Consider the following 22,839-nt stretch of genomic DNA (forward strand, 5'->3'; position numbering starts at 1 on the left):
TTTATCAGACCAGACCTACTGTGTGGTTATAAAAGGAATGAACTTAATTCTGGGAAATGACCAAATTTAAAGACAGCCTGCTGATGAGAGGGTTTAATCAAAAGATACCAGGGCAAGGGCCAATGTTTAATGACTTTTGAAACAGCAATCTTTGTAATTTAATTTTTCCCTCAGGCTTCCGGAGATTGACTCAGCACTTCATTTTATATCTGAAATCATACACCAGTTAACCAACCAAAAGGCTAGCATCGTAGATGACATTCATTCCACTTTTGATGAACTCCAGAAGACTTTAAATGTGCGAAAGAGCGTGCTGCTCATGGAGCTGGAAGTGAATTATGGCCTTAAACACAAAGTAAGAGGTATTTTTTGTTTCAGTGAAAAGCTGTTACTTTAATCAGCCAGTTTTTACAAATTATGCAGGACGCCAGTTTGACAAATTGTGTCTGAGATCCAGAGAACTTTGTTTTCCCAAAATCAGATGCTGCAGAGCCTTGCTTGAGGGTGCTCAGCCTTATAAGATGACCATGAAGATACAGGCCAAACAATTTATTCTGAAGAACTGATTAAGGCTGCCTGTATTGCCTCAAAGCACTGTTTTCCTTTCCAGTGCTTGGTAACCTATTTCATGTCAGATACCACCTGTTGGAATGCAAAAAGATTAGAGGAACATCTCACTTTCTTAGGGGAATGAGGAGAGTAACAGGTTGCAGAGCTGCATTCATTCTTTTACTTCCTATCTGGATGATTGATTCTGGGGGTTTTCCCCCTATATTGTAGACCAAGCTTCAGAGGAAGAAAACAGAAAACTGTACTTTTACAAAGCAACATGGTGGGTAGAGATTTTGTTGAGGATTATTAGGTCTGAATCAGGATAATTAAAGAATTTAGTCCTTATTTTCCTGTGCATCAGTTCTCTGCTTTATAAAGAAAGATTTCTCCCTGAAAATTACCGTTAAGAGAAAATATCATCAATAACTGGAGTTTCAAGAGTGCCATTAATGAGCAGCTTGAGCATCTCCAGATGTCTGAAGTGGAGGAATGCTGTGTTTCTGGATGTAGAATTGGCTTGAAAACATCATTAGAAAGGTGCCAAACTGCTGAGCCTGTAGAAATGGAGGACTGCTAACATATGCACAAGATACATACTTTTAGAAACATGGGGAGCCCAAAACCATTGGGGCACAGACTTTAGTCATCTCCAGAGCTAAGCAGCAGCTCACAGAAGTTTGAGCATCAATAATGTTAACTTAGATCCCAGGTTCATCTAAATGTATTCAAGATGTCACACTTACTTCCATGGCAAGCAAATATATTCTGTATGTGTACAGAGTCTACACAAAACAGAATATTATGTTAAATTATCTTATTATTGTTCAAAGAGATTTAAAATAATTTAATAACTGTGAGCATTAGATAATCAAATTTTTATGCAATTGTACATAAGCAGTAAAAGAGGCATCTACCCTGTTTGTATAAAAAAAACCCAACTGAAATTGGATTTTACTTTTGAATGACTAGTAGTCCTGCAAAATACAACCATTCTGATCATATACTTTTAAAAAATGAAAAAAATGCAGTGGCTACATTTTACAAAGAAAAAGTTGGCAGTTCAGTTTGTTGTCCAATGGACTGAAAGAGTGTAAAATGTAAAATACTCTATGTGCGTTTAAAATAGTATTTATGTTAGGATTTAATATCTTTCATTTTTGTAATGAAAGAAAACTGTCTTGAGAAAGTATTTTAAAAAATAGCTGGAAATGGTCTTTCTTTTAGTTTGTGATCTGTTAGCTGAAGGACATGGGGTTTTGTCATCCTGGGACCTTGTTGGCTATGCTCTCTTTTAACTTCTTATGTCTTTGAATGAAGACCAAACAGATTAGAAATGCCTTGTATTGCATCCTGAGAAGTTTCTATGTGCCTAGAAAAGCAGATGACTTGAAATTTCAGAGTAGTCTTGAAATTTGTTCATTCTAAAAGATTTTGTGTTGCTATTACTTTCCTATATCAGTAACACATGAACCTGGATTTTCTCCAGTGAACTTTCCAAAGTTCAAAGCTTTGGAAAATTCAGAAAAAAATACCTTTAGAATTCAGTGTCATTACATAGAATGTCTCAGCAAGGGAAGACTATTTCGTAGCATCCGGTCTTAAAGTTTACTTTACATCAATTGAAATGTTTCAAAAATATTTACTTTACAATGATGGTCAACAAAATAACTTCTCTAATTCACAGTCATGTCTGTGCCATAGTTCTTCTATGTAGGAAAAACATAGCAACTGTGTGACTGGATACCTTCATTTAGGGATTTTATCAGTGTAGATTGTGATGGGCAGCTGCAATGTTATCTTAACTATCATGAATGTCTCTGCTAGGTTGTCATAATTCAGGGATCCATTTCCAATTAATTGCAAAATTGTTTTTTTTTTTTTAATTGTTAGCCCTGTTCCCAGCCCACACCTAGCAATTTTGAGGCCAATACTGTTTTAAGGATTTTAGGCTGAGGGCCAGAACTGACCCTATAATAGAAGCTCTTTCATAGTCTTAAATACTGAGTGGCCACTTGCTGCCCACCAATATTTCTGGCTACTCAATCCAACTCTTTCCACTATCCGCAACCCATTCTGTTGATTTTGCTTTCCTGCCTGCTGAAAGTGAGGAATCAATTTACCTTCTGCTGGGGAGATTTTTCCTTTCCTCACTCATTTAGTTCAGGAATCCCACTTTTCCTCAGGATGGATGAGCATCCAGGTCTTGAGGCCTTCTTGTCCATCTCCATAGAGAATTAACCCCCAAATTCCCTTGTCTCTGAAGAAACAGTATCAAGAAGTTTCTTGCAGCCTCTCTTATTAATGGACCTCATGACTCCAAAATATCTCTGCTTCTGTGAACATAACTCAGTTCCAGTAATTATCTCATTAACTGTGACTGCTGAGAGTTAGATGGGGCAGGGTTCAAACTTCTACATTTGTTGCTGGGTTTTTGCTCAAAAAATACCAAAACTGAACAACAACAACAAAAAACCCAAAACAAGACAGAAAAAAAAAAAAAACTGAACAAAACCAAAAAACCCAAAACCAAACAAGACAAGATATGTGGGGCAATAATTCAATCTAGTGTGAGAGTGGGTCTGTAAAGTCTTGAATCCCCAAACCAGGGTATTGTTTTGTGTTGCAGCATTGTATTCCAAATACAGGTTGGCAATCAGTGTGCTACTTCTTCTAAAATGAATGTTTAAATTAAACTGTAAAATAAGACATTATAAATTTGGTGTCTACAATGACCTTTAGATGCTACATCTTCCTGGGATAGCTCTTCCTGGGATAGCTAGTAACATGATGCTAATCTGGTGTTTGGTAATGCACACAGGTCCTCCAGGCACAGCTGGATACCTTACTAGAAGGACAGGAAAGCATTAAAAGCTGCAGCAACTTTACTGCCCAAGCCCTCAACCATGGCACTGAAACCGAAGTCCTGTTGGTGAAGAAGCAGATGAGTGACAAGCTGAACGAACTGGCTGAGAGGGACTTCCCACTGCAGCCCCGAGAAAACGATCAGTTGGACTTCATAGTGGAAACAGAAGGCCTGAAGAAGTCCATTCACAACCTGGGCACTATTTTAACCACCAACGCTGTTGCCTCTGAAACAGTTGCCACTGGTGAGGGACTGAGGCAGACGGTGATCGGACAGCCCATGTCCGTTACCATCACAACCAAGGACAAGGATGGGGAGCTCTGTAAATCTGGGAATGCTTACCTCACTGCTGAACTGAGCACACCTGATGGGAGCGTAGCAGATGGAGAAATACTTGACAACAAAAACGGCACTTATGAATTTTTGTATACTGTTCAGAAGGAAGGGGACTTCACTTTGTCACTGAGACTTTACGATCAACATATCAAGGGCAGCCCGTTCAAACTTAAAGTGGTCAGGTCAGCAGATGTGTCTCCTACCACTGAAGGGGTTAAGAGACGTGTTAAATCTCCAGGCAGTGGTCATGTGAAGCAGAAAGCTGTGAAAAGACCTGCGAGCATGTACAGCACTGGCAAAAGAAAAGAGAATCCCATTGAAGATGATTTGATCTTCAGAATAGGTAGGTGACTCGGCTGCCTGTTGACATACTTAAAAATAGTTCAGGGAAACTGAATGAAAAAGTTTAGTTATTGTAAAACTAAAGCTGTGAGTAGAGCAACCTGATAATACCATTAGACCTCCTGACTTTTGTTTATATGTACATTTTGGAAGTACACACTTCCAAAAATAGTTTGCAGGAAATATTTAATTGGGTTATCAGTTGAGAAATGCATACATTTGATTTGGGATATTTTAAAAATTGTTAATATTCATATTGCAAAGCTTTTCGTATGGAATAAAGTAATTTCAGCTTGTAATTTCAGCTTCTGTATCCCTTGCTTCTAGTGAGCATTTCTGGCTTGACTACCAAATAGTGGTATAGTTTTGTTGGTAGTGGTGCTGTTTGTTAGGTGCTTTTTGCTTTTTTTTAAACTACTCTCTCTAACACACCATAAACTCTAGAAGTCTTAAATGTTTTCCCAGAAGTGCAGAGCCTTTTAGTTCTGTTGTGATGCAACCATGACCATGTGCTTTATTTTTGAATTCTACCTTCTCCCCTTCTTCACCACTCAAAACAGGAAGATGTATTTCATTAGAACAAGAGCTATGCATGGCTCAGCTATGCATGGCTTTTTTTCCATGAAATCTCTTGGAATGTCCACATTTGGGATATATGGATCACTATTTTATAGACAAAACAGAGCTGAGAGTAATATTTTGTGTTCAGTTTTCAGCCACTCATTTCACAGAATGACCCTACATAGATATGTTCCTCTAGGCTCCTGTATGCTTTGTCGAAAGGTCACAGGTGTAATGCTCTAGGGTTTTACATTCTTCCAAGTTATGCAAAATTATTGAGACAGGTAAAACTTCTGATGTTTTCACAAGGATTGCTTTCATGGAGTTAATTTACTTCCAGTTTCAGCTCACTTTAAAAAGTTAAGGTTTGGTTCATTTGTTGATGAGGTAATGTAAAGAGCTTATCACTGTTCTCCAACACTACTGTGTATCTCTGTTTTGAACCCATTGTTGAATTCCTCCAATGGCTCTTGCCAAATCTGGATCTGAATTTCTAGCTGGCTAAGATAAATCTTCTGTTTGGCCTGCCAGAAGCTCGTACAGCTGTGTTGGAGAATCACACTGTAATATTCCTCTGGGCATCCAGGTCTGTGCAGTGTGCTGTTGTATGTATGCTGATGTGCGGGCTTTTATGCACAAGTAAATTGATCAGCTTCTAGCAGGGGATTGTTCTCCTGCTAGTACTAACAAGAGACAGCATTAATGCAACATTAGTGCATTTTGTTCGTGGGGATGTGTGCACTGTATCATCTGCCAATGCTGTGTTAGTTGTGGCTTTTAAAATGGCATGTGGATCTCTTCAGACTTTCCAAGGTCAAATTACTGACTACACATTCATACATTCATGTAATTTATTATTTACAAGAGCAGAGTATTTTCTGCATTCTCTTTTTCTCTCTCAATAATTTATATCCTGAACTTACTATTCTTTTTAAACAGGTGTAATCTCTAAGAGTGTGTCCATGCAGATCTGCATAGGATGTCCTTAGTCTATACAAATGCAAACAAGAATGATGTTCTTATGATAATCTAGAAAATAATTGCTGCCCAATGGTTTTGCTACCTCTACAACTACAACTGGTAGGAAGCACTAAAGTGAGAGGGAAGTCTTTCTTTCATTACCCTGCTTTTGTGCCTTACACTCATGCTGAGCAGAGGTGAGGGATGTTCACAGTGTCATTCCACCAGTGCCACTTCCACCTTCCCTGGTAAATCTCTTCCATGTCCTTCAAAGAAGGGTTGAGAGGCATGGTTGTCATCAGCTGCTCTGTCCAGGACCCCATCTTGTGTTCTAGCTCTGCCATGCTGTGCTGTGTGCCTTAGTATTTTTTCCCTTCTGGCACTTTTCATGATTGGGTTCTTTGACACCATTTAGCAGTAATGGTGCTATTTCCCACTTTAACTGCTTTTTCCTCTTCATTTACTTATATTTGGAATTGGCATCAGATACAGCCAGATGGAGAGTTGGCCCTCTGCTAGAAAGTTCAATTTTCCAATTTTCCTTATCCTCAGACTGTTTAGTTGTCTGTTCAGTCATGTAACTGAGCATCTAAGTTTAGCTGGTACATTAGCGTGTAAAAAAATTTCCTTTAACAGAACTTCTGTCAGCATCCTTACTAGGTGTGAATGTCATCTTCTGGTCTGTTATAAATGCTGAAAGCAAATAGAAGCCTTACTGTGAATTTATTCCACATAAAAAAAATCACAAACAAGCTCTATGTAATCATAGCTTTAGTGCAGTTTAAAAGCAGGCTTAGAGGTAGCAAAGGGATTCTTGATTGGGCATTTCACAGAATCACCAAAGAAATAAGGTTGGAAGGGCCCACATTGGGTCACCTGGTCCAGCCTTCCTGCTGTAGAAATAGGAATACCTAGTAATGGGAAAGTAGACTTTCCTTTTGCCATTTATTAGCTTCAATCCCTCTGATGCTCATTGTGAGCTCTATGGGGGTGTGATGGTCAGTGTGGAATTTTGCCAGGCCTCCATTGCATTGCACTGCAGTCATACCTGTACTGGACAGGGAGGGCAGAGCTCTCGGTACCACATTGCTGGCAAAGCCCCCAGTGTAGTTCTGATGTGCTGACAACAGACACCTGGCCTGGATTTGGCTCTTGTTATTTGAGGTTTGGCTGCTCTGGCAGCAAAGAATTTCTGATTTGTGCTTACCCCTAGGTTTGTGCACACCTGTCTGTGGTGACAGAGTCTCTGCTGCCTGAGCAGGGCTTGGAGGGGGTCTTGGCCAAGCTTTTAGGGCAGATGCTGTGTAAAGCAAATTAACACAAACCAGTCCATCTTCACTACCAACAGCGTGTGGGCATATCTGCCAGAGTTCCTAGTGAATTACTCATTCCTCTTTAAAGGTTATAAACAATGTGCCTTCAACAACAGACTGACTGATTTTAAACCTTAAGGTTATTTGGGAACTTGAATTAGAAAGACTGACATTCATTGTACAGCAAACACATAGGGTTAACAATTCAGTGCAGTTTTACTACAGAGACTTTTGTGCTTCAGCTGCATCTATTATGAGAGGAGATATCACAGCCTCATAATGTGTAAGATTTGACTAAATTTCTTTTGGCACTCTGAGGAAAAAAAGAAAGGAAGCTGGGAAAAAAGAAAGCTCCTTGATACTTGTCTATGCAGTATGTATGTAGACCTTTCCATGCAGTTTAGTTTTGCCCCTTTTTTTTCCTGTACCACATAGGAAGGAATACCAGAAGAATTACTTGAAGTGCTGTAGGCAGGAAAGAAATGGTACCTACACAACAGGTTATGGCCACTCACAACCTCTTAAGTCTTCCCAATAATCTGTAATATTTCTGCAGTTTGATTTTGTCTCTCTGAATCTGTTCCCTTCCTGCTGGAGGCACTGACATGTTTTTCTTTGTGTTTTAGGAAGCTGGGGAATCTAGGTTAGCAAGCAGGGAGGTTGTTGTTCATATTAGTAAAACTTGGAAAGCAAAAAACACTCCTTCTCTTACTATGAGCATCAAAAATATACATTATACAAGTTTGTTCAGATTCCCAGGACTTAAAGAGCAGATTCTTATTACAGTTACATGATGTTATTTTAACATCTCCTGTCAGTGTTGATGGGCTTTTAGATTATTTTTTTCTTCTTTTTGGTGAGACTCAGTATAACATGTATTGCTCAAGAGTAAAAGATTGGAGTTATGAAGCATTTTATGTGTACTAGAATCATCTTGAGCAGAAAATGCACACTTTCTTTGTTGAAAGCTAAATTAATTGGTTTGTGCAGTCTATGCTCAGTAATTCCAGAAGGAATTAGATAGGGTTAAAACAAATCTGATCATTACCTGTATACAAAAATGGTATAACAGGAGATATTGCACAGGCCACAGATCTCCTTCCCAATAACTGGGTTGTCTCCTTTTGAAAGCTCTCCTGTTTTTCCCAGTCCCCAGCAGCTTGCAGTAAAATCTCAGGGTGGTATCTTGCAGTAAGAGATTTGCTGAAGACTCTCTCTTAGGCAGGTCCGTTCATAAGGAAGGAATTTCTGCTTACAGAGGGGAGCTATCATCCTTTGGTATTGCAGAGTCAGCAGCAAAAGCCTGCTTTTCCAGAGGCTGACATGCTTTCCTACAGGCTTTCCTCTCATCATCTGAAATGCTTGTGCTTGGCGTCAGATCTCTGCTGGCATAGTGAATTATTCAAAATGGAAAGTTCAAAGCTATCTGATTTCCTCTTGAACATATATGAGGAAGTAAGCTTTCTTCTGCAGGGGAATTTCTGCCATTGCAGAGGGGACTGTCTAAGGGCCTGTATGCAGATTAGGAGCTAGGTAATAGGTTTAATAGCTGCAAAGTGCTAGTTACAAGGACATTGCATGGAGCTGCATGCTAATACATTGCTATTTCTTATACTTACTGTGAAACGTGACTATGACATTCCTGGGTAATTTTTTCAGTTTTTCCTTTGATGTATATTTACAAAGTTCCACTGAAGAACACTCTGAATAACTTTTTATATAGGTGTCTCTTCTCTTTAAAAACAAAATTCCTCAACTTTCAAGAACATTTTTCTATGGCTAAAGAGCATACATTCCATAAAGTTCATGTTAGTTAGTTCCAGATGTTCTAGCTTATGCCTCCTCTTTTCTAACAAATGTTTTCCCTTTACTCTCAGTAGTAAAGGGAATGTTTCTCTCTTTTCATCCATTCTCTTTGGCTAAAAAGCAAGAAGGAAACTTATCATTAGCATATGGTGGAAAAAAATTGCTGCATGCATCCCTCAGGCACTGCTTATTAAAAGAATAAACAGAAATGGCTGAAGTATGGGTAATGTAATTGGTATGTAACTCACTATTCCCTGAGTATGTACTTTTCCCTTGCAGTACAAAAACTGAGAAGCATTTGCCTTGTTTAGAGGATGAAGCGGGTGGAGTTGAAGAAAATAAGTCTTGAAACAAAGGAACATTCCTGCAGCACTGAGTGCAGAGAAATTAAATGTTACTTGTTAGCTAGTGACAGGAAATATGCATCCCACAGCCATCACCACAGAAGAAAGAAGGGTTGTTACAAGCATTCACATCCCTGATGAAAGCTAAATACAAATTAGAGCTGATATATATGTCTTAAATTAAGCGTCACAGTCAGAACAGTTTAATCACTGTGCTCCAGAATATTTTGGACTGACTAAAATTAAATACAAGTTTTTCAGTTAAAACCATATATTGGAACCAATTAATGCCAGATACACAGCCAGTGAATGCTTGTAAAAGTATTTCACCAGGAAAAAGAGCACTGCATCCATGTCTTGGAAAGGACAGCTTATAGAGTTGGTAGTTGTTTGCTGGGCTTTTTTTTTTTTTTTGCTTCTTTTATTATTAATAACCTTGGAGTCCAAGATCATAGCTGAAGTATTTTCTAAGGACCCCTGAGCCTCCTTTACAAACAAATCAGGAATTTGCTTCCTGTTCCTGTGTTCCAGGTGTAATTTGGACCAGCCACTTTGGAGCTGATCTTTACTGAAAGACAGTAATGATGTTGTAGGTGTCAGAAATCACAATTTGCTCTGTGATTCCCCTTGGAATGTCTCAGAACAAACATCTAATGAACCACCTAAACTTAATGAACTTTAGTGGAAAAATTGACATTTTACAACTCCTTATCTCCTTAAGCCACTGGGCAAAAGACTTACAGTTCTATGTAACACACAAGTGCATTTATGGGTTAAAATGAGACTTGTGTGTGTGAGGACACTGCTTTATTAGAACAATCCAAGGTCTTTCCAGAAGCATTCAGTCTCCAGGTGTTGGTCTTCATTGGCTCACAAGTCCAATTCATTCAAAGCTAGTTCTTCATCTGAATCTCCCTGCTAAGGGAATCTTTGAAGCCTATGACTACAAACTATATATAAGGGAATAGGAAACTTCCCTGTCTTGAAACAGCTCCATCCAAAGTGATATGTTCTATCCCACCTTCATGATATCACTGAGGAGACTTAACTAAAACCATGTCATCTGTCCAGGTTCTTTTCTTAGCCCCTCTCTCTGTGTTCCCATGTACTCACCCTTTCAGTAGAATAAAAATCTGCAGTTTAAAAAAGTCCATTACTTGTATAAAAACCTTTTACTGCTTCCCTCGTGCAAGAGGCAATTTGTGAGCACTGATTTAGGAAGGCTGAAGAGGCAATTAATGTTGATGGGGGCTTGGGTGACACATGATGAAGAGTGAGAACAGTCCCTTAAACAATCTTGTCTTGTCAGTAGAATTGTCTGTCTGTTACTGAGAGGGTTCTTTGAAGTTGTAGAAGTGAGAAGAACTCTTCAAAATAGAAATCCTTTGATCAGAAATGTAATAATTGCATGTGTTGACATTTGGGTCCTAACTGATTAGTCCTGTCTAACCTGATTTCTTATGTGCTTTGTGTTCAATTTTAGGCACCAAAGGAAGAAACAAAGGGGAATTTACAAATCTTCAAGGTGTAGCTGCATCTACAAATGGAAAAATATTAATAGCAGACAGTAACAACCAGTGTGTGCAGGTATGAGAATATTTCAGTGTTTTTCTCCTTGCCCCACACCTCTCCCTATTTTGTAGCCTCAGAAAGACACATTTTGTACAATTCAGTTGATGTAGAAAATACAAGGGAAATGTAATTTATTATCCATTTACTTTCCATCTTCTTGACCTGCAGCTATCTTTTTCAGATCTATACTATATCTAGTATATCATCAGAGTTTATTTCCCTTCCTTATGATGTTTGGCAATGAATGAAAAAAAAAGTTGTGCAATAATCTGGAAAAATGCCCTTCTGTAAATATAACTTTACATTGTAAATTTTATCACTCTCATGTTTTCAAATGTAAATCTAGAGCATGGTGCCACAAATATAATTTTTAGGAAGTACAAATAGAAAAAGAGCATATAGATATCATTTTCAAGTGGCTTTTAGTCTATTTAACTGATTTCTCTTTCTGATATAATCAAATCTTTTCTATGGTAGCACCCTGATGCCCATCCTTCTGTAAAGAATTGCGAAAATCAAGCTATATTTTTTCTTTTGCTTGCCATGTGTCCTTTTTACCATTACCAATTTGTCATCACTCTCCAGGCTGCCCATGTGGTAGCAATGAACACGGCAGCAGCAGCAGCAGTGTGTCGCTTGTTCTTGTGTGGGAGCACCAGCAAGCCACATGCCATAAGAACTCATTTCCAGGCTTTTTCAAAGAGACAGAATCAAATATTCATCAGCACCCTCATGCTTTGTAATATGCAGCCTCTTCAGAGGAACTTCAGTGTTTAGTTACCTGGCTTGGGGACACAAGGACATATTCCTATGTTTTCTACAGACTTAGCACTCGGTGCCTCAGTTTCCTCATTTCTAGTAAGGAAATAATACCATTCCCTCCCTTCTGAGAGAGATATTGTGAAGCTAATTAATGTTTGTGAAGTACTTTGAGTTCACTGAAAAAACAGTGCAATGAGAATTTCTTTTTTTTGAAATTAGGGTCTTCTAAAATTAGATATATTACTTTCAAATATGGACTGTGTAAAAGTGGTTCACGTTCCCAGCTCTCTTCCTGATTATAGTGTTGATTAGTGACTTGCTAAAATCTAAGCTCCAAGAAATAGGTGATGGTCATATGTGGACATAATTTTAAAATCCCTGTTTTCTATTACAGATATTTTCCAATGATGGTCAGTTCAAAAGCCGTTTTGGCATACGAGGAAGGTCTCCTGGCCAGCTGCAGCGGCCAACAGGAGTGGCTGTGCATCCCAGTGGTGACATCATTATTGCAGACTATGATAACAAATGGGTTAGCATATTCTCATCAGATGGAAAATTTAAGGTACGAGTTACTATGTGAACTCTCCTGAGCTTTCTCTGTCTTTCAAAGGAATGCAAAGTAACATTATTTTTCAAGAAACTACATAGTTTGGCTGTAGCTTAGTCTAAATTCCATTGTTGTGATGTGACCTGACCCAGCCACATGGTATAATTAATAGGAGGAGATCACAGCAGCAATGCTAATGTTAGACCAAGCAGAGACAGCATGTTCCATACTGCGTGCCTAGATGTCTTTCTGTAACTTATGGTCGAGCACAGCAAGTGCCAGCACGGCTAGTTGGACTAGCTCAACAACCTTCATATCATTAGTACTCTGATTGTACAGAAGGGTGTGTGCAGATACATGTGTGCACACAGACAAACACAAAATCTTACAAGGAGTACATGAAGCTCTTCAGTGACATATGGAGGAGAAAAAGAAGGTAGCAGACTGATGATGACTTTCTCTTTTATTCCATACTTATCAGCAAATATAGTGTATAATTTATATATGATCCTGTTGGTAATATAAGCAAGGAAGAGTAACCCAGGATGTTGTTTCAGTGCTACAGCATAAACAGGAGTGTTCTACCTGGTGTGTTGTGTACTGAAAAAACTGAAAGATAGTAATGATGTTGTAGGTTTCAGAAATCAGAAATTCTAAGGAAACAACTTCATATTTTCATAGCAACTCTGATCCCTTTAATGGGAATAAAATAAGACAGCAGCTACTACACTACATTGATGATTTCCAACCTACAACATTTATTTCACTTGGGTTCAGGAGCAGTTCTAGAGAGAATTAAAGATTTCCTTGATTTGGTGCTGTTCTCTGAATGCATGATACCAAGTCTGGTGATGCATTAGAGAGAGCCACCTCTGGCAGAGGTTAGCTGTACTCACTGGTCATAGGGATAATAGACCTGGAGGGAAATTTCTACCATACTTACTTAGTTCTGGAGTCCTGCACTGGGTAGATATGGCCTGTTTGGCTAATCTTCTGGCAGCCTAGTGGCCAAAAAGCTTAGGTTCTGAGCCGCTCATGTGTGCAGCAAGAAATGGCCTTCCTCCAAATAGTCTTTGCAAAGTGGCAAATGCAAATAGGTAATTGTACTTGCATAGTCCTCAGTGACCTCCATCTGAGAAACCAGTGTGTATGCTTCTAGAAGTATCCAGATCATGTATGGACTTCAAGCTAAAGTAAAACAATACTAAAATATAATGCAAGTGTTAAAAAAAAAATACAAATTGTTTGCACTTGCAGAGAGGATGTGATTTTAGTTGTCAAGTAATTTTGAAAATGTATAGCTACACAGGAAAACCTTACTTTTGGCTGAAGTTCTTAAATTAAATGAAAGCACCAAAACAAAGCCAAAGAAAAATGTAATTTAGTTAAGAATCCAAATATTCTGATCATCCTAGGTATGTTTTAAATAATTATTAATATCCTTAATGTGAACTGGACAAAGAACATGGAGGGCTTGTTTTCCTGCCTTCTTAAGATATTATGTAAGTCCAGCATTTTGGATGGTGCCAGCTCTGGAGGAAAAAGCTCTGGAGATGCCAGAATGCTCTATGTGATATACTACCAGCAGGGAGGCAGGTATTGGAAAAAAATAATTATTAATGTAGTTCCTCTGATGCAAAGCCTAGATTTGTTTTCTGTCAATGTTTTCATTGGATTGCAAAAAATGCAAAAACTGTGTGATGTTGGCAGTGTTTGTGTGGTTAATACAAATTAATGCATCAGATGCATAGCTCTTGGGGCTAGAATGATTAAATGAGAGATGCAACATCAATTGTATAAAATACTATTTTTAGATTGAATGCAATAAGCCATATTTATGAGAGGAAAAATACATGTTTGTAGAAGTATTTTTTTATACAGAGGGTAGGCATAAGCACATAAGTGCAGGAGCTGGGTGGAGGGCAGGTGGCAGAGCACGTGCATGGGGACAGCACGAGCGAGGCAGTGGGAACACTGGGATGGAGACATGGATGGGCACTGGGCACAGGGCCACACTGAGGAGCTCTAATGGGAGTAGGGGGTCCTGTATTGGTGCAGCACTGCTTCAGGGGATCCTGTACTGCACAGTGTAGCTGGAGAGCTGGGCTGGGAGGAGGAGTGCAGGTGGGGTGAGCACAGGGCCTGGGGGAACTGTGGGGGGACACACACGGGGTTGGGAGGTCATGCCCACCGAGGGTGAGGCTGTGATATGGGGACGGTCAGTGCCATGAAGGGATGGAACTTGTATTGGGCATGATGGTGTAGGACTGGGAGTTGGACTTGATGATCCTTCCAACTCAGGATATTATTCTGTGATGGGGTTAAATAAAATATAACGGAAGCACAGAAAAATAAAATATAATGGAAGCACAGAACATAGATGTAACAGATCTAGCCTGTGGGAATCTGGGCAAAGCCTTGTAATTTTTTGTGTGTTGGCAGTGGTAATTCTTACAGGGGCCTTGTCAGATTAAATTGGGCAGCACTTGCTAAAATAACAGAGAGAGAGAAAGGGATAACAGCATTTGCCTTCAAAGGACTGTGCCTGCAAATCATTGTGTAATTCCTCTGATGCAGGTGGCCTGCTAGCTGTTAACTCAGCACTCTCAGGGGGCTGTTTTGAGCTTAATATAACTATTTTTGATGTTGTCCCCTTCCTTCTGTGTTTACTTGCCCTCACTCTCCCTTAGCAGAATTTTAATAGTCATGTGAGCCATAAGGCAAATTTCCCTGGAGCCAGGCCCAGGCATGTCCCTGATTACAGCACTGGACTGACTCCCCTTGGCAACCTCCACTGCCAGGCAGAAAAGTGTCACCTTCCTTAGTTCTGGCAGCAACAAAGACAGAGTTCTGTTTTCTCAAGGCTGTAACTTACATAAATGCAGAGGTGGGCAAACTCTAATCTAAGGTTGCACCAAAATATGAGCTTCTTCACATGAAGAACTGTACTATCCTGGATGTGATAAAGACTCAGACCGGGTCTTAGGATTTGGGGTTTCTATTTCCGGCTATGCCACAGATCTCATGGGTGACTAGTGATCTGCCATTTCACTTCCCAGTGCTTTATTTTCTTCATCTGTAAGAGGTGGATAACAGTGCTGGCTTCCTCTGTCAAGTACTCTCAAATTGCTAAGAAAGCTGTTGCAGCAGATACAGCACTAGGCTGAGGAGAGAAAGCATGGTGAAGCAGCTGTACCAGCTCCTCCCCAAGTGGTGTTCAAACCTAATGAAGGAACTGGACAACAGAGCCAAGACAATGATTCCTGTTCCTCTGAGGATTGTTTTCTTTCTAGTCTTGAAGAGCTGTATATATGATGACAAGCTTGTTATCAACCAAACAGGGCTCTGCAAGTCAAGTTAAGATCAAGTTTAGATAAATGGGAAAATATTATAGGAAGTATTTGATATGTCAGACTTCTTCCTTGTCTCACCAGTAGAATTAAGGAAAGAGCTGTCTGAAGCTGGTTCCATGTACTGATGGGAATGGGTAGTATGGTTAAATGGTCACAGTTGAATTTTGACAGTCAGATGAATGATAAATCCACTTATTGTGTGATATTGCAAAGTGTGACAAAGTTGTATCTCCTTAATAGAGAAGTTCTCAAACAGCAAAAGATGGTTTGTTGAAAGTTTTTAATTAATCCCTGACAATCTTGAACCTTTCAGACAGCAACAAGCATGGTAAAGTTAAACTTAGCCCTAACACGCTTACTTCTACAGTGGAAAAGTATTCATAAAGTTTTATGTAGGCTAATCAGGTTTTTTTGGGTTTGGTTTTTTGGTTTGTTTTTTTTTTTACCTCTAGGAATATCCCCCAGTAGAATATTTTCCAACCTGGTCGGGTGACTTTATAAACACATGTTTGAAAACCAGTCTAAATTCCTTAATTCCTTAGAGCCTATAAAATAAGGGACATAATGTCCCTGACTGAATTAAATTAAACACATTATTTGTATTAAGGGTTTACATGATTCATTATACTGTATTCATTTCTAATGAAAAAAAAGCCTGAAAGTATTTCCATTCATACACTTAATGAGAGTGACTGAGTTTCATAATGTTCTGCTCTAAATAATCAAACCTATAATTCTAAGAAATTTTCTGAAATAAAAATATGCAAAGAATATGTTCAGCCAGATCCAATAATGTGTCATCAGCATATTTTGATCTAAACTGGGAACAGATTTTTAGTAAAAAGCATTGCAAACTCTAGCTGGGCATACTTTATTGCTGCTTGCAAATTATATTTTAAACCAGGCCCAAGAGTAGTGATTTTTATTACTCTTCTCAGCACTGAGTGCCCATTAATGTAGTATGTGATTTGTTTGTTATATTTTTTCCATATGTGTTTATATGGGCATTAGGACACTGTACTTATGAGTCTGAGTCATTTTCCTAGGAATCCTGGAAAGATGGTAAGGAGTGGTGCAATGCTCAAGCGGACAACCACATGGCCATCCCAAAGGAGGGAGGGGAATATGATTTAATCACCCCAAAGGAAATACTTCTACACATTTGCATTTGATTTATGATTTTGCTGCTTTGTTGTTATGCAAACTAAATACAATTTGTAGGTCTGCTGATATCTTTCCCCTGGTGAACACAAAATAAATTTTAATAGTTTTTCCTGGGGATATTTTAGCATGATTCAATTAGATAGATTTTGCCTAAATATTTTGCAGTTTCTAACAGTATATGTACATGAACATAAAACTGACACAAGATTATTGCATGTTGGCTAAGCATAGTCTTGCAGCTGCAAGATTTGCTCCCTGGAATTTTCTTCACTGGAGACTGAAAAAAATTGTGTAGTGGCTTAGTAGCAGCCATCCTCAGGGTCCCCAGGTGGCTTTATTTTAGGATCATTCCTATTTTTTACCTGCAACCCCAATCCTACCTAAGAATGTACCATGCAATAGGAGCATGAGACTTACTAAGGATAGGAGAGCTCCTTCTGTTTGCTTTGAAAACATCAGGGACATGAGAAAAATGAGTTAGGCAATGGATTTTCTCAATGCCTTGTGATCTGTCCCACAGCTACTCACCAATTGCAGGAGGGAGGGGAGAGCGGCAGAGAAGTCAGAAGTAGATGTGGTAGTTGTGAACATGGTTTAATGGTAAATATGACAGTGTTAGGTTAATGCTTGGACTCAAGCCTAGAAGTCTTTTCCAACCGAAATGATTCTATGACTCCCAGCATTGCTGGTTCTAGGGGATGATCTGTCTTACTCTGCAAAGGCAGTGAGGTGAAAGATGGCCTTGTTTCATAAATAAGATGAACATCTTAGTATATATTTCATTTAAATTCCAATGCAAACAGAAAAGTATGTTCTTCACCAATATATGAATTTCAGTTTGCAGGATGTGTCTGTCACAAATTACTATAGAATCTGAAAGTTCTGGAACTCATCATTTCAACAAAGCCTCTCTGGTGGACTCTCTGTCCAGTACAGACTTTTGAAACCAGCCTGAATAAGTGCTTTCAAATCTGTCCATCAATTAAAAAAAAGTGTATAAGCAGGATGCAAGTTTCTCCATTCCAACACAAACAATTGAGTATTTACAACCTTTTTAAACTGAAAGGTCAAAACCCAACTGATTTTATGTAAATTAAAACAGTTTCTAGAATCCCAGCCTAAGAAAAAGCTGAATGGTGAAGAATGCAGAATGGATTGTGAGGTAATCCTAAGTCTTCTTGTATATGCCCAGGTAGTTCATGGATTCTTTGAAGGCTTGGTCTCAATTTCTGCTTGCTCTGTTTCTTAGATCCTCTTTTAAGAATCCCTTCATTTTAAACCTACCAAAGCATGCTTCTGGCATTTTTGGATTTGACAGCTCTCTAGCCTTTCCAAGTAATTTACTGTTATGAGATCCATCTCATCTCCACTGAACGTTTTTCCAGTGAAATACTGTATACAATTCCCCTCCTGTTGCTGATTATGCCGGCAGATGGTTTTGGTAGTCACAAGGCCTATTTAAAATTATGGAAATCATTTTATTTACCTAAGACAGGACAGGAATAAGCTTTGATTTGTTTAGTGTTTCAAAGATTGCTTCATTTGCTGTTTGGCAACATGATCCTCTCCCCTTTGCAGTTTTCAGCTGACACTTCATGAGTCTAAGCAGCATGTGAAGCAATCTCATGTGGAATCTGGTGGAAGATAGAGAGGTTAGCCTGAGCTTTAGCTCTGCTCAGATTCTTTCTGAGAGCACTCATAAGGTGCTGTTGTCTTACTAACCCAAGAAAGGCAACAGAGGACATCATAGCCTACATCCAACCCAGCCCTGATGCTCCAAGAACTCTGACTTCTTTGATGCAGGCAGTGATAAAGATGTCTCCTGTCCATCAAGGCGGTTGTTGGACTCAGAAACAGCACACAATGGGAGACAGAAGTCCTTTCTGCTTGTCTGCCTATCCTGCTGCTACTCTAATGCTGGATATACAGACATTTCTGACAGGTTTATCAAGTCACACAAATCTGATGACTGTATTTCTTATGAGTTATATATTTGGACTCAATTGCTGAGGTGGCAGATTTTTCAGTCTAGAAAAGACATACAGAAAGCACACTATTTTCAACTGAAGAAAAAAATCATGAAGTACATGGTAAGAGCTGATAATAACTATTGCTTCCAACTTCTGATGAAGAAAAGCCTCTCTGTTCTGCTCTGTGCCTGTAATACAAGCTTTAAACAGTACTAACTAATTTCTATTGTGCCAACATATTTTCCTGTTTTGTGTTTTCCCATTTAGGCCAAAATTGGGTCTGGAAAGCTCATGGGCCCCAAAGGTGTTTCGGTGGATCGTAATGGACACATCATTGTAGTGGACAATAAAGCATGCTGTGTCTTCATCTTCCAGCCAAATGGCAAAATAGTCACCAGGTTTGGAAGTCGAGGAAATGGTGACAAGCAGTTTGCAGGTACACTTGATGGTAATATGTAAATCCCCTTTTCTTGCCTCTTCTGCTCACATTTGCATGATGTTTGAGCATGTTGAAGATGCTGTATCCTACCCCTTTATCCTCCAGGGGAGAGGTTCTGCTAGACATACAGCTCCTATTTGCTTGATTGCTCAGGCAGACTGCAACATCTGTTCTGCTAATGCAACTGTAACCAGATTGTTTCATCTACCTCCCTCTGCCTGGAAACATTTCAGATCAGTGACCCAAGAAAGACTGATCTTAACTAGCATTTTATAAGTGCTTTGTAATTGCCACACTAAGCTGTTCAGCACAATCAACTCAGATGCTGTGCTTTGTGTTTCCAATCATCAGACACACAAACCCCAATGCCCTAAGTGGTATCTCTTAGAAAATGAGTGTAATGGGGTAGTGTTAAGATTGAGATCAGGAAGGCAGAGTTATGGAACAGCCAGTGTAAGTTTGGGGAAATTGCCATTTATACTCAACTGACTGCTTGCACATGCTGTCTTTCAAGTACTTCAATTTAAGTTTAAAAAACAGAACAACCCCATTGATATATTTTAAGTGAATAGGCATTCTTTCAAAATTTGAAATGAAGGTGCCAAATTAAGTATGCAGGTCGTTTTACAGGTGTTGGGTCATTTTTAGTATGTAGGTTCATTGGTCTGATGTTTTGACTGGTTCACAGTGAAAGGCAGGAATAACATCAATGTGTTTTTATCCTAAGATCTCTTGCAATGTGTTATGGCATAATATGTATAATTTATGAGAGCTTGTGCTCTAACACAGCTAAATTTTCTGGGTATCTCAATTTCTTTTCATTCAAAAATTTGCAAAAACATGTCCTGAAAATAAGTAGGCAAATACTTTCTAACAGTGCATTTGAGAAATATATCACCTCTTCTTGCTGATAGGCTACAGAAAACAGGTAAGTTGTCAATAATTTAATGTTTTCATTGCAAAATTTTTCACTTTTGTTATAGTTTACCCTGATATACTGTGAAAACTGAAACTGAGTTTTGTTCTCTTTAATAACTCAAAATAGTGACAAGTGTTTTAATTTGGGTACTTGCCTGCTTTCAAACTACCATTTGTTTTTTACTCAAATTTGCACACATATTTCAATACACAATCTAAAGCAAAAAATGCCCCTTTTTCCCTGACAGTGGTCTTCTAAGTAACTTTTTTATTTATCCTAAAACTTGTTAGCTCAAATGCTTGTAAGATGTGAGCACACAGAGCATAAAATACTTCAATTAAGAATTTAAAGGAATGGTTCTGATAACAATTTTCAGTGTATGCACAACTTTATGCTTAAGCACTTCATGTTTTGTCTTGTTAATAAGCCCATAAATCTCTGCATAGTCATATGTATACAAGAGAGGGAGAAATCAACAATGCTTATTGGGAACAATAACAACTGACAACTGGTTGAAAAAGAAATTATTTCTGTTTACAAAAAGCATGCTGAGCTTTTAAAGAAACCATGAAGTAAAATTACTCTTAATTTGAAATTGGTATTCCCACTTGTACTACTGTTGCTCAGAGGCCAAACATAATATGCTGGCAGGCTGATTTTTTTTTTAATTTGCCCATACTTTTTATTTTAATGGTATTACTATTTTTTTCTTCTTTTTCTGCATTGCAGGTCCTCATTTTGCAGCTGTAAACAGCAACAATGAAATTATCATTACAGATTTTCATAACCATTCTGTCAAGGTACTGTCAATGGCAACTTGGAAAGTTGCCACTTTAATTTTATTATGATATTTTTTGGGGGAAAGAACGTATTGTTAAAACCAAAGAGATCACATTCCATATAAGGAGTGTGATATAGCTCTGCTATAGGGACAGCATTTTCAGAGAACTCTGCATGCAGTGCATCACTTAGTGAAGATGTAGTCCATTGCCTTTGGTGTCACTATAATGGTGTCTAACACAATTGCTTAAACATAGGTTGTATCTGAAATGAATAATTTTAACTTTACTTAATTTTAGTAGCCCTCTGCCAAACGTGTTAATGACCCTGTGTTCTGTCTTTTGAAAGTCTGGCTTTTGAATTTCCCAGTAAAAGCTTTCCACAGTTCTAGTTGTAAAATTATAGCAAAGTAAAGATACATTACAGTCTTTAAATTTCATACCTACAAGCTTTAAGATTACTGGACCCATTTTACAACCTGATTCTCTTAAAACCCATGTTCCTATTGGTCTTCATTCAGTGCCTCCTGCACTGGGCAATACTGGCCACTAGTCTGTACACCCATGGCAATGCCTGACTCTCAGCCTGTTGAAGTCATGGTATGATAGGAAGTTTATTTGTTTGTCCAAGTAGTAAACCAGACCAAGGAAACACGCTGAGTTGTGTTGGCAAATGTCTATGAAGGAGACACAGGCCACTTCAGAAATGCCTCACCTGTGTGTGATTGTTCTCAGGCATTCCCTTTCCCTCACTTCCTGCGTGTGCTCTTGTGCCCTCCCTCGACAGGAGAGAGCAGCAGGAGGACAGAGGCAGGATGCTGTTCTACCTGGGCTCTCAGGACATGTGTGGCAGTCCCACACACCAACAAAATAAAGTCCCTCGCATTTCATCTAATGCCTATTTTGACTGAACATAAAGTTGAACCCTCAGTCTAGTTCTTCACTATTTCTAATTGAAAAAATAAATGTTATGTATTCACCTGAAATTGGAGGTTGCTGCCTGAGCATAGACACCTTTGTGTCCTGAGCAGTGCTGAATCACCGAGGTCTGGAAGAGCAGCCTTGCTTGCGCATCCTTTTGCAATTGGTGAGGAAGCAGCAGCTCGTGGTTTGGATTACAACACAAAAACCAAGACTGCTGCAGGAGCCCTAAAGCAGCAGGAGGCCTGTGACTTCATAAATTACCTCTCCACAAGCAAGGTTTGCCTGGTAACAAGAATGCCTGGAGAGGCTTAACAGCAAGGGAAAAACTGAAATGAAAAAAAGAAAGTGAAGAAATGTAAGAAGTGTGGCATCCTAGAGGATTTATAATTATTACATTTCTAATGAGAACAGAGTGTCCCATCTGTCTCTGGTGTGACTCAATGGGATACAAATGTTACTTGTTACAATTTGGTACTAACCAGAAAAGATTCTTATTTCTGTAGTGTTCTCTAAATTGGTACATATAACTGTTGACACTCTGGAGAGTTTATAAGCTGAGAGCAGAGAGTACATCTTCTTTTAAATAATAAATTATAAATAACTAAATAAATTAATTTCACTCTTATGAGTCCCAAAAGCTGCTTTCTGCCACCAGTGTATTGAATTAAACAAGCTCACTCAGCAACATTTTTCTCTTGTCCCCATTAACCTTCAAGGATGTTCCTTCCCTCAGGCATCTTTTATGGAAAATCCTGTGCAATGTAGGCTTCTCTCTCATTTGGTCACTTTAGCCCAGAGAGAGAGCAATATATCTTTGTCTATTTTTTCATTAGTTGGCTTTTTATTATTATTATTTTCTTTAATCCTCTGAGGCACTAACTTGGTACTTCATTAATTTCCTCCCCCAAAATGTTTTTTTCTCTGTTCACTGTGGGTGTTTGAGAACACAATAATTCCCTGACATCTTCCACCTTATCAGCACTTCAGTGTGCGCTTGGCACTTGTCAGGTCTTTGCATTTTCTTGTGCAAGCCACAGTCAGTCTCTGAGAACTCAGCTGGGCCTTGTGCTGTAGCTGGGCCTGGATCCAAAATGGATGAAAATATTTTAGAGATGGCTGTGGATGGTATAAATGACACATTTTGTATCTTGTTTGGTCCCATTGGTGCATCCAGGTCACTGACAGAATAGTCATTGATCAGCTCCATCTTTCTGCTGTCTAAACCTGTTACCATCACAGAGAATTCAGTTGCTGACCTGTCTGCAGAGAGCAGCATGCCATCATTTGCAATGTGTGTTAGATTATGGAAGCAGAGAAGAGAGCATCTGCTCCA

The 22,839-nt window shown here is 38.9% G+C and overlaps 1 protein-coding gene across 8 annotated transcripts in view; it reads left to right on the plus strand.

Moving 5' to 3' along the window:
- Positions 1–22,839, plus strand: part of TRIM2 (tripartite motif containing 2) — an 87,171-nt gene that overhangs the window by 59,033 nt on the left and 5,299 nt on the right. For 7 of the 8 annotated variants that reach the window (XM_059469918.1, XM_059469920.1, XM_059469923.1 and 4 more), the window contains 6 exons: positions 175–355; positions 3,371–4,094; positions 10,561–10,664; positions 11,806–11,973; positions 18,713–18,893; positions 20,533–20,603. In XM_059469918.1, the coding sequence (XP_059325901.1) occupies positions 175–355; positions 3,371–4,094; positions 10,561–10,664; positions 11,806–11,973; positions 18,713–18,893; positions 20,533–20,603 (1,429 nt within the window). The remainder of the gene's footprint in view (positions 1–174; positions 356–3,370; positions 4,095–10,560; positions 10,665–11,805; positions 11,974–18,712; positions 18,894–20,532; positions 20,604–22,839) is intronic. The other variant, XM_059469924.1, reaches the window with a different exon arrangement.

This window comes from Ammospiza nelsoni, chromosome 4, assembly GCF_027579445.1.
Source record: "Ammospiza nelsoni isolate bAmmNel1 chromosome 4, bAmmNel1.pri, whole genome shotgun sequence".
NCBI classification, from domain to species: domain Eukaryota; kingdom Metazoa; phylum Chordata; class Aves; order Passeriformes; family Passerellidae; genus Ammospiza; species Ammospiza nelsoni.